Source organism: Salvelinus namaycush, chromosome 3 (assembly GCF_016432855.1).
Source record: "Salvelinus namaycush isolate Seneca chromosome 3, SaNama_1.0, whole genome shotgun sequence".
NCBI lineage: Eukaryota > Metazoa > Chordata > Actinopteri > Salmoniformes > Salmonidae > Salvelinus > Salvelinus namaycush.
The window spans coordinates 76363815-76379677 of NC_052309.1; the positions used below are offsets into that span (position 1 = coordinate 76363815).

The following is a 15863-nucleotide window of genomic DNA, read 5'->3' on the forward strand; positions in this document are numbered from 1 at the left end:
GAAGAGCTTCCAAGCTCATGGAAATATCTCTGTCAAGCTGTGATGAATGAGCTCACCAACACACAGACAACCATCTTCTCCCCGTCAGCCCCGCAACTGGGATCCAAACTGACTCAATCCCTGCTTTTATCTCCGTCTGTGTGATCTCTCTTACGCTTCCACACACGCTCGGATCAAGATACGCACGCACATTGACGCACCAATAACAATCCTCACAGTGGAACAAATGTATAACTAACAGCTTTATTTTCCTTATCATCCACTCACATCTCTCACTCTCTCACTCAACTCTCACTCATCTCTCACTCACCTCTCACCCTCTTACTCATCTCTCACTCATCTCTCTCTCTCATCTCTCACTCTCACTCATCTCTCACTCATCCCATTCTCTCACTCATCTCTCACATGTGTGTACTTGTCTGTAATCATTGCTCTGTACCTCTTATACCTGTATGAGTAGCCATGCTATTGTTCCCCCCTTACAGAGCAGAGGACCACGCAGCAGGGCCAGGTGTACTTCCTCCACACCCAGACAGGAGTCAGCACATGGCACGACCCTCGAGTGCCCAGGTATACCCACCACCACTGTCTGAACACACAGAGCCCAGGTATACCCACCACCACTGTCTGAACACATAGTGCCCAGGTATACCCACCACCACTGTCTGAACACACAGTGCCCAGGTATGCCCAGCACCACTGTCTGAACACACAGTGCCCAGGTATGCCCAGCACCACTGTCTGAACACACAGTGCCCAGGTATGCCCAGCACCACTGTCTGAACACACAGTGCCCAGGTATGCCCAGCACCACTGTCTGAACACACAGTGCCCAGGTATACCCAGCACCACTGTCTGAACACACAGAGCCCAGGTATACCCACCACCACTGTCTGAACACACAGTGCCCAGGTATACCCACCACCACCACGGTCTGAACACATAGTGCCCAGGTATACCCACCACCACTGTCTGAACACACAGTGCCCAGGTATACCCACCACCACGGTCTGAACACATAGTGCCCAGGTATACCCACCACCACGGTCTGAACACACAGTGCCCAGGTATACCCACCACCACGGTCTGAACACACAGTGCCCAGGTATACCCAGCACCTCTGTCTGAACACACAGTGCCCAGGTATGCCCAGCACCACTGTCTGAACACACAGTGCCCAGGTATACCCAGCACCACTGTCTGAACACACAGTGCCCAGGTATACCCAGCACCACTGTCTGAACACACAGTGCCCAGGTATACCCAGCACCACTGTCTGAACACACAGTGCCCAGGTATACCCAGCACCACTGTCTGAACACACAGTGCCCAGGTATACCCACCACCACCACTGTCTGAACACACAGTGCCCAGGTATACCCACCACCACTGTCTGAACACACAGTGCCCAGGTATACCCACCACCACGGTCTGAACACACAGTGCCCAGGTATACCCAGCACCACTGTCTGAACACACAGTGCCCAGGTATACCCAGCACCACTGTCTGAACACACAGTGCCCAGGTATACCCACCACCACTGTCTGAACACACAGTGCCCAGGTATACCCAGCACCACTGTCTGAACACACAGTGCCCAGGTATACCCAGCACCACTGTCTGAACACACAGTGCCCAGGTATACCCACCACCACTGTCTGAATACACAGAGCCCAGGTATACCCACCACCACTGTCTGAACACACAGTGCCCAGGTATACCCACCACCACTGTCTGAACACACAGAGCCCAGGTATACCCAGCACCACTGTCTGAACACACAGTGCCCAGGTATACCCACCACCACTGTCTGAATACACAGAGCCCAGGTATACCCAGCACCACTGTCTGAACACACAGTGCCCAGGTATACCCACCACCACTGTCTGAACACACAGAGCCCAGGTATACCCAGCACCACTGTCTGAACACACAGTGCCCAGGTATACCCAGCACCACTGTCTGAACACACAGTGCCCAGGTATACCCACCACCACCACTGTCTGAACACACAGTGCCCAGGTATACCCACCACCACCACTGTCTGAACACACAGTGCCCAGGTATACCCAGCACCACTGTCTGAACACACAGTGCCCAGGTATACCCAGCACCACTGTCTGAACACACAGTGCCCAGGTATACCCACCACCACCACTGTCTGAACACACAGTGCCCAGGTATACCCACCACCACCACCACTGTCTAAACACATACATACTCTCTGTACACTATACGCAGTACACACATTAAGTATTTCCAACACAAATGATTTGAGGCTGATGACAAAAACAGGATGATCTGGGATGCTGTAATGTAGTTTCATGCAGGTTTGGGTGAGGCTGTTGATATAGACCATCACCTACCCCCACCTATGTTTCTGTCATGGGATGAACAATCAGTGGCTAGCTCTCCTTAGGCTTGTCCGGACCCTTCTGTAAATATGCTGCTGGTTACATGCTGACAAGCTACGATAGAGGGCTGGTGTCACAGTCCTTTGTCGCTCAGTTGGTAGAGCATGGTGCTTGCAATGGCAGGATAGTGGGTTCGATTCCCGGGACCACCCGTATGTGAAATGTATACACTCATGACTTTAAGCCGCTTTGGATAAAAGAGTCCACTAAATGGCATGTAAATGTAAACCACAGGGATCTGAGAGGATTCACAGCAGACACCTCTGGCACGCCCTCTCCCTCCATACCCTCAGCTCTCAGCACACAGTCTTCAGCCCTACTGTACATGTGGCTCAGAGACGCCACTCACTCAGGCATGTGTGTCATGGATTACCACAGGCCCAGAGGAGATCACACATCAACACGTCAGTCTACTGGGAATAGAGTCAATAGAAAGAAAGTCAATGATTGAAAAATACCTAGACGCTGCTGTTCTCTTGCCCCCGTGGAAATATGTGTGATAGCATCAAGTGCAAGAAAAATGCCATCTATCTTGGTCACGCCACACCCTGGTTGTGTGTGCAGCAGATGCTGGGCTGTCAAGCTCCCAGTGCTGAGAGGCTTGGTCATTTGGCTGGGCCTCAGTCCGATAAGTCACTACCGTTGAAGTGGGGCTGCTGTCATTTCTTAGTTGCTCTCCACAGACAGCTAAAGGAGTCCAGCTGAAAGGATTGCATGGCAGCAATAAATCATTTAGACGGGAAGAAGAAAAATTGAATAAAAGTGATGTCGTTTTGGAATCTTTTCTCACGCCTCTTTGTTTCCCAGTTACCGTCAGCCTTGAGGTCTGCTTCATACCTTGACTTTGATTGGTCTTATGTCTTATTCTTTTTATTTTCTGCCCTTCACCTCTGACTGTGTTGGGGATTTGTGCTTCCCAGAGACCTGAGTAATGTAAACTGTGAGGAGCTGGGCCCACTGCCCCCTGGCTGGGAGATCAGGAACACAGCCACCGGCCGGGTCTACTTCGTGGACCACAACAACCGCACTACGCAGTTCACAGACCCGCGCCTCTCCGCCAACCTGCATCTAGTCCTTAAGTGAGTATCGGGTTATACCAGCGCCACAAATTAAACATGGTCCAGAGCCTCATAACAGCCCAGATAAAATGAGAAGTAGTTGAGGGAGAACTGTACTGTATGACTGGCTGGCAGTGTGGCTGTGTAACTGTGGTGTTTTGTTTTGTGTTCTGCAGCCCAAGCCCCAATGGTTCCCGCAGCGGCATCGAAATTCAGAACAGTCCGATCAGGTGAGTCCCTCTATTTCCCCCCTCTATTCTGTGGCCGACCTCTATTTCTCCAACACTTGGTTCTGGGGAGACAGAACAGACTGCACACAGACACACACACACAGATACACACACAGACATATTGACTCCCCCACACAGGATGTTTTACAGGAGAGTCCAGTGCCAAGGTGTGTTAAACACCTGTTGGGGTTCAGCTATCAGAGCAGCCTTTCTCCTGTGCACACACTCTCCCTCACACACTCCCACACACAACCTCACCCATCCAGACACACACACTGCACGTACAAGGCTGCATTCCACCGCCCGGCAGCGGTTTTGATCATGCAGGGGTTTTAGCACACAATCCGTCACAAAGCTTGTTTTGGCTCGACATCAGATAACAATGTGGAAACCAAGACTGATGTGTCTGTGGCTGAGGAGCGTCTTACGTCCAGGAAACGGAGCATAAATTTGATGCCCGAGTCAATGAATGAATTGTGTGTGTGCGAGATTGTGTGTGTGTGTGTGTGTGTGTGTGTGTGTGTGTGTGTGTGTGTGTGGTGTGTGTGTGTGTGTGTGTGTGTGTGTGTGTGTGTGTGTGTGTGTGTGTGTGTGTGTGTGTGTGTGTGTGTGTGTGTGTGTTGGTACGTGTGTGTGTGTGCTGTGTTCGTCAGTGCATGCGCTTCAGAATTTTTCCTCGCAGCTGTTTAAACACGGCCCATGTAACGATAGATGCAGCATTACCCACAGTGCAGTGTAAAGGTGGAGCAGAGTACGGGCGGGTTCGGTGGGCCTCCTCCGTGTGACCTCATTCCTGCTCCGTGCCGGGAGAGGCGGAATGCACCGATGAAAAGATCTGCTGTTATTTTCCCCTGTTCTGACAGATCAAAGAACGTGTTTGGGACTTTGGTGCTTTTTCTGCGGTCCTCTGAAAATCATATAAATCCCAGGCTGGCACGCCATGTATGTTTGTAATGCAGGAATCTTGTCTAAAGCACAATAATGTCCAGATGTGTGAAAAGCAGTGCACAGTGTTTCTTCTTTTTAAAAAGCACTGGTCCGATTATTATTTCACTTTAAAGTTGGGAATTAGAGTTTACTAGGTTATTGATGTCTTTGTTTGAGAGGAAGAATTGTATTGAAATGGAAGGTGTTTAAGCTGAGCCAAGAGCGGGTTTGTGGCCATTAGAATGATGTATGATGGGCCCTGGATCCAACCACATACCTTCCCTGGGTTCTGCTTTAAAGGAAGAAACCCTTGGCTTTGTCTTGGAGAACCTAAGGCTGCATTTACACATGCAGCCCAATTCAGATGTTTTCCCAATAGTTGGTAGTTTGACTAATCACATCAGATCTTTGACATCAGATCTTTTTCAGAGCTGATCTGATTGGTCAAAAGACCAATGAATGAAAAAAAGATCAGAATTAGGCTGCCTGTGTTAATGCAGTCAACAGGATCTCTAGGTGTGCACTAATGTAACACACATTGGATGGTGGCTCAGAGGTTTAGAGTGTGCAGTCTGCTGGTTAGCAGAGGGCTCATGGGCCTGACCCAGTCTGACTGGATCATCCTATCTGAGAATACCTTCTCTGATTTTATCCCCTCACTGACCGCTGTGGAGCAGAGAAGCTGGACTCTGGCTGAGACGAAGGGTGGGAGTGACATTCCAACCAGCGACAAAACTATGGAAAATATATCAGAAGGCCGGCGTGGTTTTCCATCAAGACATCTGCCTTTTATCAAGGCAAACGATTTCAGAAATTCTCACCCCTCATGCTGTCATCCCACAAAAATGTTTGATATATACGTGTCCTTCAAGCTATAGTTTATTACCCCTTTTATTTGCTAAAGACATTGCCTCGGCGGGCCACAATACGTTTTTGTGATGTTGCAATCTCCTGACTCTAAGCCTGGTCACTGGACAATAGGTAACAAAAACCTTGTTGGGCCTCAGATCTGCCCTCTGAACTCTGGCATGAACACTCAGAGGATCAGTTCCCAGGAGTCTAGTGTTCTCTAGCTTTACACTGAGTTCACTGTATTACTGTCTGAGCTTCAGCAGGTAACACACCACGCCATCTTACTCTCTTAAAACAAGTTAGAAAAAGAGAGAATGCACACGTGTGTGTGTGTGTGTGTGTGTGTGTGTGTGTGTGTGTGTGTGTGTGTGTGTGTGTGTGTGTGTGTCTGTGTCTGTGTCTGTGTCTGTGTGTGTGACGGGGCAGGAATGTTTGATTTATGAGTGAAACTGGAGGAGTGCTGCTCTGTACCTCTCCTCTCCCTGTCTGAGTGTTCCTCTCTGTTTGGGTGCTGTCCGGAGGCAGCCCTTCCTACCTCCACCCTCCACGACTTTCCCTCGGTCCCTTTGAGTCTAGTCTGCAGGAAATAAAGGGATTGAGGAGGAGGACTGGAGTGCCCTATGGGGCCCTGCTGCTCTGTGGGATCGCAGGAAGTGGCCAGCTCAGCTAGACGAGGCCAAAGACAGTGGGAGCCTAGAGCAGTCAGTCCTTAGAATAAGCTGTCACTGTGTATTATGGTGTGTGGATATAAAGATCAAGATGGCTGCTACATGACTGTCAATTACTCCTGCTCAGTGTATGACCCTCCAAAAAAATCTTTTTGAGAGCTAGGAATGTGTATTTGCCATATTTGATTACATTTATACCTAATAAAAGGTTGTCTGGTTTTGTATACAGTGAATGGCAAGTGTTTGGTAGGTGTCCCAGACAGAAATAGATTTGCTGAGTTGTTAGAAATGACTGGATTTCAGTGGTTTTGGCTTATCCAATATTATATGATCCTGTACTTTTTGGGCCTAGGTAAATCCATTTAGCCAGGATGGGTTGTTGCTCCATGATTCTCCTGTCACAGACTCTCTGCTTACCCTCGCTCACACTTACCCACACACATAAGGCGTCAGCATGCTTCAGTTCGGCCTGGCGGCTAGCCGTAGTCAGCTAGGCGAACCAAACGAGTGTGCTGGCGTACTCCCTTAAAAGACCTTCGCTTGAAAGCAGTAATAGTACTGTTTGTCAATTTTGAGACGCCGTAGCCAGTATACACTTCCTCCAAATAGTTACAATTAATCTACGATAATTTAAGAAATCTGTCATTCATTTAGATGTTTTTGCTGAGGAAATCTTAGCGCAATTTTTCACCTAACTAAGATGTTTGGTGCAGTAATATTTCTAAATGAAAAAATGTGCATGAAAACGAGTCATCTCTGGTTGAATGACAACAAAGACTTTACTGAAGAATCCCTACTGTTGACCAATCACAGACAAAGGGGTGTAGACTTCAGCTACTGACTTCGGCAAGAAAAGATGTTGTGTGCCCGAACAAGAGAAGAAGAAAACTAACCAAAGTCCAAAACGTCACAAAATGCTGTCATAATATATGCACACTTTTCCGTCTGAGAAGCATGCGGATGTCTTTACACACTCTGCCCCTCTCTCTCACTCTCTCTCACTCACACACACACACAACCCTTTGTGGCTGGCTGTACAGCCTGGTGTTGATGACCCTGATCAGGGGGTGAGTGTGCCCACTAAAGTGCAAAAGGCCAGCATGCAAATAATCCTCCAGCTCTGGCTCCATAAAGGGCCTTTTGATTCTCTCTCTCTCTCTGTGTCTGTGTGTGCGTGCATGCGTGTGCGTGCGTGTTTCTGTTTTTGAGCAGAAGGGCCTTCTACCACCAGTGCCGTGGTTCAGAAGTTCACTCTCATGCCAGAGATTTGGGCAGGAGTCAAGAACCTCGTTCACTACCACCACAGATCATACTCATAGCCTGTCTTTTGATCTGGAGGTTAACCGTTCTACAGCACTGATGTGTTATCACAGTTACAGCCACCCACTGAGGTGGTCGTCTTAGCTGTTAGGGACCCTAGACAACTTGGTTGTTCATTTATTGGTTTCCTATAGTCAGCAACACGTATCCTCTTATGAAGGAACTTGCATTGAAATGTCACTCCTGTTAATAAACAAATAAAGAACCTTCCTGAACAATTTAAGCTGAAGACATGAGGTCTATGGACACCGTCATTGAACCCTCACTGCTCAGTGCAGAATGAGACCGACACTGAATCTATTTGCAGATGTCTCTTGCTGTGGCCACATTTTGCTTCCCCCCTGTAGAACTGTCTATTTTCTCTCTGTCTGTGCCGTGCTGTCTCTCTCTCTGTGAGACCACCGTGGGGCCAGGTGGGGAGGGGAGATGGCATGGCACACACCTGTGAGCTGGCAGAGCCCAGCACGGCAGGGGCCCACGGAGTTGCCCACGAGGAGCGTACGACAGAGCCGTTTGTATGGATAGCCTGGCGGGGCGTGGAGGAAGGGTCACTGGCTGCACCTCACCTCCGTCCTGTAAACAGACAGACAATGTGGCGCCTACGGACACATCACACCACCCTCTGGCTCTGCCCCCTCATGTGTGCTTGTTCAGAAATACCACCTCCACCTATGTCTGTGGGCACATGGCAGCTTGTTTGACTTGATGTGCTTCCCAGATGACCTCAGTGTGTTTACCTCTCGTTCTCCAGTCAGCAAAAGGAGGGAGACAGAATTCCTGCCTGGCTTTATTTGGAGTTTTTAGGGTTTCTGGGTTTGAGGTTTTTTGTGGTGTTTTATTTTTGTGTACCTGTACGTGTTGTTATGACCCCAAGTCTCAACAATGATCTTTCCCTCTCCATCTCTTCTTTTTCTCCATCCCCAGCCGTCAGAACCAGCTGAAGGAGCAGTCCCAGCAGGCACTGGTGTCTCCAGGTAATCTGCCAGAGGAGGCCGAGTGCCTCACGGTGCCCAAGTACAAGAGGGACCTGGTGCAGAAGCTGAAGATCCTCCGCCAGGAGCTGTCCCAGCAGCAGCCCCAGGCAGGCCACTGCCGCATAGAGGTGTCCCGCGAGGAGATCTTTGAGGTGAGACCGTCGAATTAGTGTTATTCCCTCAGTTCTTGAACACAACCAGCATTATTGAGTCTTTAATTAGTATTACTGAAGAGGTTGACTATCCCGATCCTGAAGGAAAGCATCAACTCTGGACATTTTCCTCACTCTCATTTACACTTGTAAAAGTTTATTATACCAGATATTTTACCTCAGGCAATGGTTTTCCCATCCTCTACTTCCCTCTCCTCAAGGTCGTTGCTTGTCATGTTTCTGTCACGGCGTTATCCACCACGCTATTATCTATGATGTGTGAAGAGAGTTTGTTCATATCCAAAGCAGACCTCGTATTTGAAATTAGGCTTTTGTGAAGTGCACTCCTCAGTGGGGGAGGTTTTCTAGTTTGGGAGGTGTGGAGCCTCATCAGAGCAACAACACCTGCAACAGACTACATGACCCTCGTAAAATATGTGATGGAATGTGCTGGAACAGCTTTGTCTGTTAATCTGAAGGAAGACATTTTTGTTGGCTGATCTCAACACAAAAGGGAGATGGGGGTGGATTTTAAGGCTAGACATAACTTCATCGCTTTTCTGGACACGCCGAGCTGTTAGAAATACGACTGTGTGGGCAAGTGTCAGCTGGTGGACTGTCAAGCTGTCTCAGTGTGTACATTCTATTAAAGATAAGAGGCCTTATTTCTCTGGTGTCACCGCTGACACATCCTCAGTGTAACTGGAGGGCACGGTGGACCAGCTCTGGTGTCACCGCTGACACATCCTCAGTGTAACTGGAGGGCACGGTGAACCAGCTCTGGTGTCACCGCTGACACATCCTCAGTGTAACTGGAGGGCACGGTGAACCAGCTCTGGTGTCACCGCTGACACATCCTCAGTGTAACTGGAGGGCACGGTGGACCAGCTCTGGTGTCACCGCTGACACATCCTCAGTGTAACTGGAGGGCACGGTGAACCAGCTCTGGGGGGAAAGCGGTGTTATTGTTCCACTCTTCTGTTCTGTCTGTTTACTATCATTCTCACAATCCACTTTTAATGAGACTGTCCCCGACACTTAGCTGGCTAGGGCCTGTGTCTGCAGCTCTCGGCATGTGGGGTGAACGCACCAACCCAGAGTGGGGTGTAATGATCCCAGACTCTGAGTACCAGGAGGAAAGTTTGTTACTAAAACACTGCTAATGTTCTACAGAAGCCCCCTCCAGCGAGGAACATGGGGTGTTTCTCATCATTGTTTCAGGACAGTTCCTTCTTTTCTTCGTTTTTTTTTGTCTTCAGCTTGAAGCAATTTGGAATTGCACAGGTCTTTGGTCATTGGTTTGCATGTTTAGGACAGGCAGACAGGCCGGGCTTGGCCAGACTCATGCTCTGCATTCCTACCCCGTTTCCCATGAGCCACTGAGACTGGGACAGTGGTGACGGGGGGGGGCATTAGTGAGACTCACGGGATCTCTTGGTGGAATGTGTCACGTTGGGGAATGTCCTCTTATTACCCCCACCTCCTGATAATGCGCTTTGATTAAGGGTGGACTGGACACTCAGGTTACTTTGGCAGGGGAGGAAAGGGCGTACATCATTGCTAGGCAGGTAGGGGCCAGCCAGGCTGGTCCTAAATGACAGAGCACAGGAATGTTTATTCTTTGGCTCCCCAGAGCCAGCATCACTCACACACAGACGTTACAGTGCAGATAGATGCATCCCTCTGGCCACAGACCCTGGACTGTACAGTATTTACCAGATGGTCTCTGATGGAAGTACTCGGTAAGTTTGGGGATGCAGTCCTCCATCCCAGTCCCGTTTGTTACAAAGGTGTATCTCTGTATGTGTTACAGGAGTCTTACCGCCAGGTGATGAAGATGAGGCCGAAGGACCTGTGGAAGAGACTGATGGTGAAGTTTAAAGGGGAGGAGGGGCTGGACTACGGAGGAGTGGCCAGGTAGAAATCCACAGCAAAGCATGAGGAAAAAACGAAGTTATGCTCAATATGCATCATCATGGAACAAAGAAGATTTCTATTGTGTGTTAGAGAAGTAAATGTACCAGGTCTGGAACCAACAGGACACTGAACAGCTTCTACCCCAAGATATTAGTCTACTAACTAGTTAACCAATTAGCTACCCGGACTATCTGCATTGACCCTCTTTGCACCAACTCTTTTGACTCAAGCATATAGCCAAGTTATCTCATTGTGTATTTATTCCTCATGTTATTATTTGTTCTATATTTTTCTCTCTCCGTTGTTGGGAAGGGCCCATCAGTAAGCATTTCACTGTTAGTCTACACCGGTTGTTTAGGAAGTATGTGACAAATAACATTTGATTTGATTTTGATTTGAATGCCACCATCTGCTGAAACAAGGTTGGCCCCCAAGGGGTAATATTGATTTAAAGCACCCAATCTGAGAATTATACTTCTGCTTTTTAAATTGCCATGGAGTATTCACTTTCTGAAATTGATGTTCCCTGCCTTGAAAAAATATTAAATGGATCAAGAGATTTCACAATGGATGTTCTCATCGTCTGTCTCTCTTTATCTGTCCCTCTGTGTCTCCTGTGTGTGCAGGGAGTGGCTGTATCTGCTGTCCCATGAGATGCTGAATCCGTACTACGGCCTGTTCCAGTACTCCCGCGATGACATCTACACCCTGCAGATTAACCCCGACTCGGCCGTCAACCCGGTGAGTCAGAGGCCCAGACGCCGCCACCAGCCCGCCCCGCTGTGATGTGAAAGACCAGGTCACACGGACCGCTCATCTGCTCTAGTCTTGCACAATCTCTCTGTCTCTCCTCTGCCTGTTTATTTGTTTGGCCTTCCATTTCCCTATCAGCTGTTCTCATGCTAGATGCTAGATCTCCTGGAGACTGGTGATTAATTAGGCAACTATTTAATTGCTGTGTTGAGACTCTTTACTGCCTCTATAGCATTTGGTTGTTAAATCCATCATAAGGGAAATAGTTTACAACTGCAAATAGTTTGGATTCTGCTGCTCACCTTTTGAGTCCTAACCTTTGTTAGGATTACGCACTGCAATAAATTCCCAGCTGTAAGAATAGCAGGTATTTATTATTTACCAAAGGCCCAATCCTAACTTAAGACATGCGTGAGGAAATCTGAGCTATAGCTCAAATCTCCAATCGACATCAATGCATGACTTAAGAAAACGTTTGAGTTGCATGCATGCATCTTAAAACCTTTTCTCAATAGGGGGTGCTGTTTTCACTTTGTAAAAATTTCGTTCCCAAATTAAACTGCCTCGTACTCAATTCTTGCTCGTACAATATGCATATTATTATTACTATTGGATAGAAAACACTCTCTAGTTTCTAAAACCGTTTGAATTATATCTGTGAGTAAAACAGAACTCAAGTTGGAGCAATTTTCCTGTGAGGAAGTGAGAAATCTGAAATAAGGCAGGCTGTTCTGGGGTCAGTTTAATAATTTGCATGTCTTCTATTGGTCGAGATGCACTGCATACGCCTTCCCCTAGATGTCAGCAAATAGTGAGAATTGGAATGGAGTTGCTAGGCAGATCTGAGGCCATATAAATGGGCTGGGAACGTGGGGTCCAGTCTTTTCATCTTTCGCCATCACGCAAGACAGACCTCAGGATGGCGTTCTGGAAAACTACCGTTATAGGCTTTAGATATATCCGGCTCTGATTTTATTCGATATAGGTGTTAAAGACATCATAATGTTGTTATTTTAAACCGAGTTATATCAGTTTATATCAGTATATTGCGATTTTCGGTATTTTATTTGTGCTGCGTTATGGTGAGTTGGACACGTCTTCGCCACATGGCTAATGTTTACTGCTAATTCCAAAGTTGAAGGCGACAATCTACAACCGAGCAACGATTCCTCTGGACAAAGGACAACTTGCCCACGATTCTGATGGGAGCTCATCAAAAAGTAAGAAGTATTTATGATGTTAATTCGTTGTTCTGTTGAAAAATGTAAAACTACTCTTCCGCCATTAATTTCGGTGCGGTCTCGCTTTAACGCATGTCGTAGTAACGTTAATTTTAAAAATCTAACACAGCGGTTGCATTAAGAACTAATGTATCTTTCATTTGCTGTCCAACCTGTATTTTTTAGTCAAGTTTATGATTAGTTACTGATTAGATTAGGTGCCTCTCCCAAGATTTCTCCCGACATATTGTTGGCAGCTTGGCTACTATTCTCATTGTATAACCACGATTTGTGCCGCTAAATATGCACATTTTCGAACAAACTCTATATGTATTGTGTAATATGATGTTATAGGACTGTCATCTGAAGAAGTTTGAGAAGGTTAGTGAAAAAATTAATATCTTTTGCTGGTTTATTCGTTATCGCTATTGTTGGCTTGAATCAATGCTGTTGTGTGGTTGGCTATTGTAGTAAGCTAATATAATGCTATATTGTGTTTTCGCTGTAAAACACTTAAAAAATCTGAAATATTGGCTGGATTCACAAGATCTTTGTCTTTCATTTGCTGTACGCTGTGTATTTTTCATAAATGTTTTATGATGAGTATTTAGGTAATTCACATTGGTCTCTGTAGTTATTCTAGTTGCTTTGGTGAGAGTTGTGATGGTGGCTGCAATGTAAAACTATGATTTATACCTGAAATATGCACATTTTTCTAACAAAACATATGCTATACAATAAATATGTTATCAGACTGTCATCTGATGAAGTTGTTTCTTGGTTAGTGACTATTTATCTCTTTATTTGGTCGAAATTGTGATAGCTACCTATGCAGGAAAAAAATGGTGGGAAAAAAAGTTGTGTCTTTTGCTATCGTGGTTAGCTAATAGAAATACATATTGTGTCTTCCCTGTAAAACATTTTAAAAATCAGAAATGATGGCTGGATTCACAAGATGTGTATCTTTCATCTGGTGTCTTGGACTTGTGATTTAATGATATTTAGATGCTAGTATTTACTTGTGACGCTATGCTAGTCAGCTTTTTTACTGATGGGGGTGCTCCCGGATCCGGGATTGTGATGAAGTAGAAGTTAAGTTAGGATTCTGCCTTGAGTTGCTCAATCTTGGTAATTCTCTGAAGACTGGGAGATGCCATGCTAAATGGATGTACTATGAAGTGTTTAAGAGGACTAAAGGTGTTTCTGTCCCCCTCCCCAGGAGCACCTGTCCTACTTCCACTTTGTGGGTCGTATCATGGGCATGGCGGTGTTCCACGGCCACTACATAGACGGGGGCTTCACCCTGCCCTTCTACAAACAGCTGCTGGGGAAACCCATCACCCTGGACGACATGGAGTCAGTGGACCCAGACCTCCACAACAGCCTGGTCTGGATCCTGTGAGTAGGAAGGAAATGGGAACAACATCCTCACACAGACCAAGATGCGCACACATAGATTAACATGGTTTTTAATGACAATAGTTTGTAATGGCTCATTTTAATTCATCGGGTGATAATTTGGTGTATGTGAACTATAACATATACTGGTGTACTTTTAAAGTCCATAAAAGAACCACTCATGATCATGTAGCTACACATGATGAGCTCTTCAACTGAACTTTGATCCATACATACATTAACATTCCCCCTCCCCCAGCACCATCTCTCTCTAACCCCCCTGTCCGTCTCTCTCACCTCTCAGGGACAATGACATCACAGGCGTGTTGGACCACACCTTCTGTGTGGAGCACAATGCCTACGGGGAGATCATCCAGCACGAACTCAAACCCAACGGCAAAATCATCCAGGTCACCCAGGACACCAAGAAGGAGTATGTCAGGTGAGTACTCCCCCACCGACCCCTCCTCACCACACAGGAAGAGGGTTGGTCTAGCAGTCGACAGTCAAGCCCAGCAGGGAGGAGATACTGTTTGGATTTCAGATGAGCTTAGCTACAAGTGACCAGCCACAGTTAACTGACCTAGGATCAGGGAGTAAAGTAGATGTGAAAGGCTTTGCTATACCCCTCAAAGAGGCTCAGAGTCATGGCTTTGCCTTCACGTTCCAGTATGAATCATCGATCTCTGACTCTCTCTTTCCCTCTCCCTCATTCCCTACAGGCTGTATGTGAACTGGCGTTTCCTGCGAGGCATCGAGGCTCAGTTCCTGGCCCTGCAGAAGGGCTTCAACGAGGTCATCTCCCAGCACCTCCTCAAGGCCTTCGACGAGAAAGAGCTGGAGGTATGAATGAGACACATCCCTCAGACTAGCAGTACTTATCTTTACTGTCCATCCTTTAAAAAAGGACAGCATTCTCCCAGACATCAGCATTTTTCCCATCCATTTCTTCCCTACAGTTTCCCTTTGACTTTCATTTCACTCTCTCCCTCTCTCCACCTCAGCTCATAGTGTGTGGCCTGGGTAAGATTGACATCAACGACTGGAAGTCCAACACGCGGCTGAAGCACTGCACCACCGACACCAACATCGTCAAGTGGTTCTGGAAGGCTGTGGAGTCGTACGATGAGGAGCGCCGGGCCAGGTTGCTGCAGTTTGTCACCGGCTCCTCCAGGGTCCCCCTGCAAGGCTTCAAAGCCCTCCAAGGTACCCTCACAGCGCTCACCCTCCTGGGACATGTACAGTAGCTACATAGTTAGGTTCTCAGTGTTTCACTGCGCTTCACTGGGAGAGTTGCTTGCTAGCTAGCCCTTGTCCACCCCCTATAGGCATGTAATATTGATTGTTATGATGGCTTATAACATTTGTTATGACAGCGTAATGAATGTTTATGCCAGAGGGAGATGGGTGAGGGTTGTTTGTATTTTACTCTACTGTACCCCGAGGCAGCTCAGCAGGCCTCAGAGTGTGTTGTTGTTGTTGTCTGAGCTGAACCCTCTATGCAGAGCAGGCTGAGCGGAGTCCAGTAGTTCAGTGGGTCCGATCTGTCAGACAGGATGCCCAGAGAGCACCCAGGCGTGCGGAACACACTGTGATCCATTGCTCTTCCTGTCTGACATGCCGCTTCACTCTGCTCTTCCATGTTACATAACAGGACCATCGCTGCTGCTGGTCTCAATACCAAGGTCCGCGCAGGCCGATGACAACATAGACAAACCCAGTGCTCTTAGTGCCCACACTTGGCGCCGCAGAGTGCTGAGCAAGCTGTCCAGTACAGTACTGTCTTTTGTGTGTGAGTGAAGTGTGCTCTGCCGTTGTGCTTCACAGTAACTGTTGATATGTTACAGGTGCTGCAGGCCCACGACTCTTCACCATCCACCAGATCGATGCCAGCTCCAACAACCTGCCCAAAGCCCACACCTGGTGAGTGTCTGTCTGCTCTGACCCTGCAGCTTGCCCTTCAGGAACAATGTATGCCT

General features: G+C 47.5%; 1 protein-coding gene across 1 annotated transcript in view; it reads left to right on the top strand.

Moving 5' to 3' along the window:
• Positions 1-15863, top strand: part of LOC120039033 (E3 ubiquitin-protein ligase SMURF2-like) — a 61676-nt gene that overhangs the window by 43154 nt on the left and 2659 nt on the right. The window contains exons 9-19 of the mRNA XM_038984571.1: positions 486-570; positions 3336-3494; positions 3650-3703; positions 8395-8596; positions 10410-10513; positions 11140-11254; positions 13706-13884; positions 14189-14326; positions 14607-14727; positions 14889-15090; positions 15732-15807. Of these exons, the coding sequence (XP_038840499.1) occupies positions 486-570; positions 3336-3494; positions 3650-3703; positions 8395-8596; positions 10410-10513; positions 11140-11254; positions 13706-13884; positions 14189-14326; positions 14607-14727; positions 14889-15090; positions 15732-15807 (1435 nt within the window). The remainder of the gene's footprint in view (positions 1-485; positions 571-3335; positions 3495-3649; positions 3704-8394; positions 8597-10409; positions 10514-11139; positions 11255-13705; positions 13885-14188; positions 14327-14606; positions 14728-14888; positions 15091-15731; positions 15808-15863) is intronic.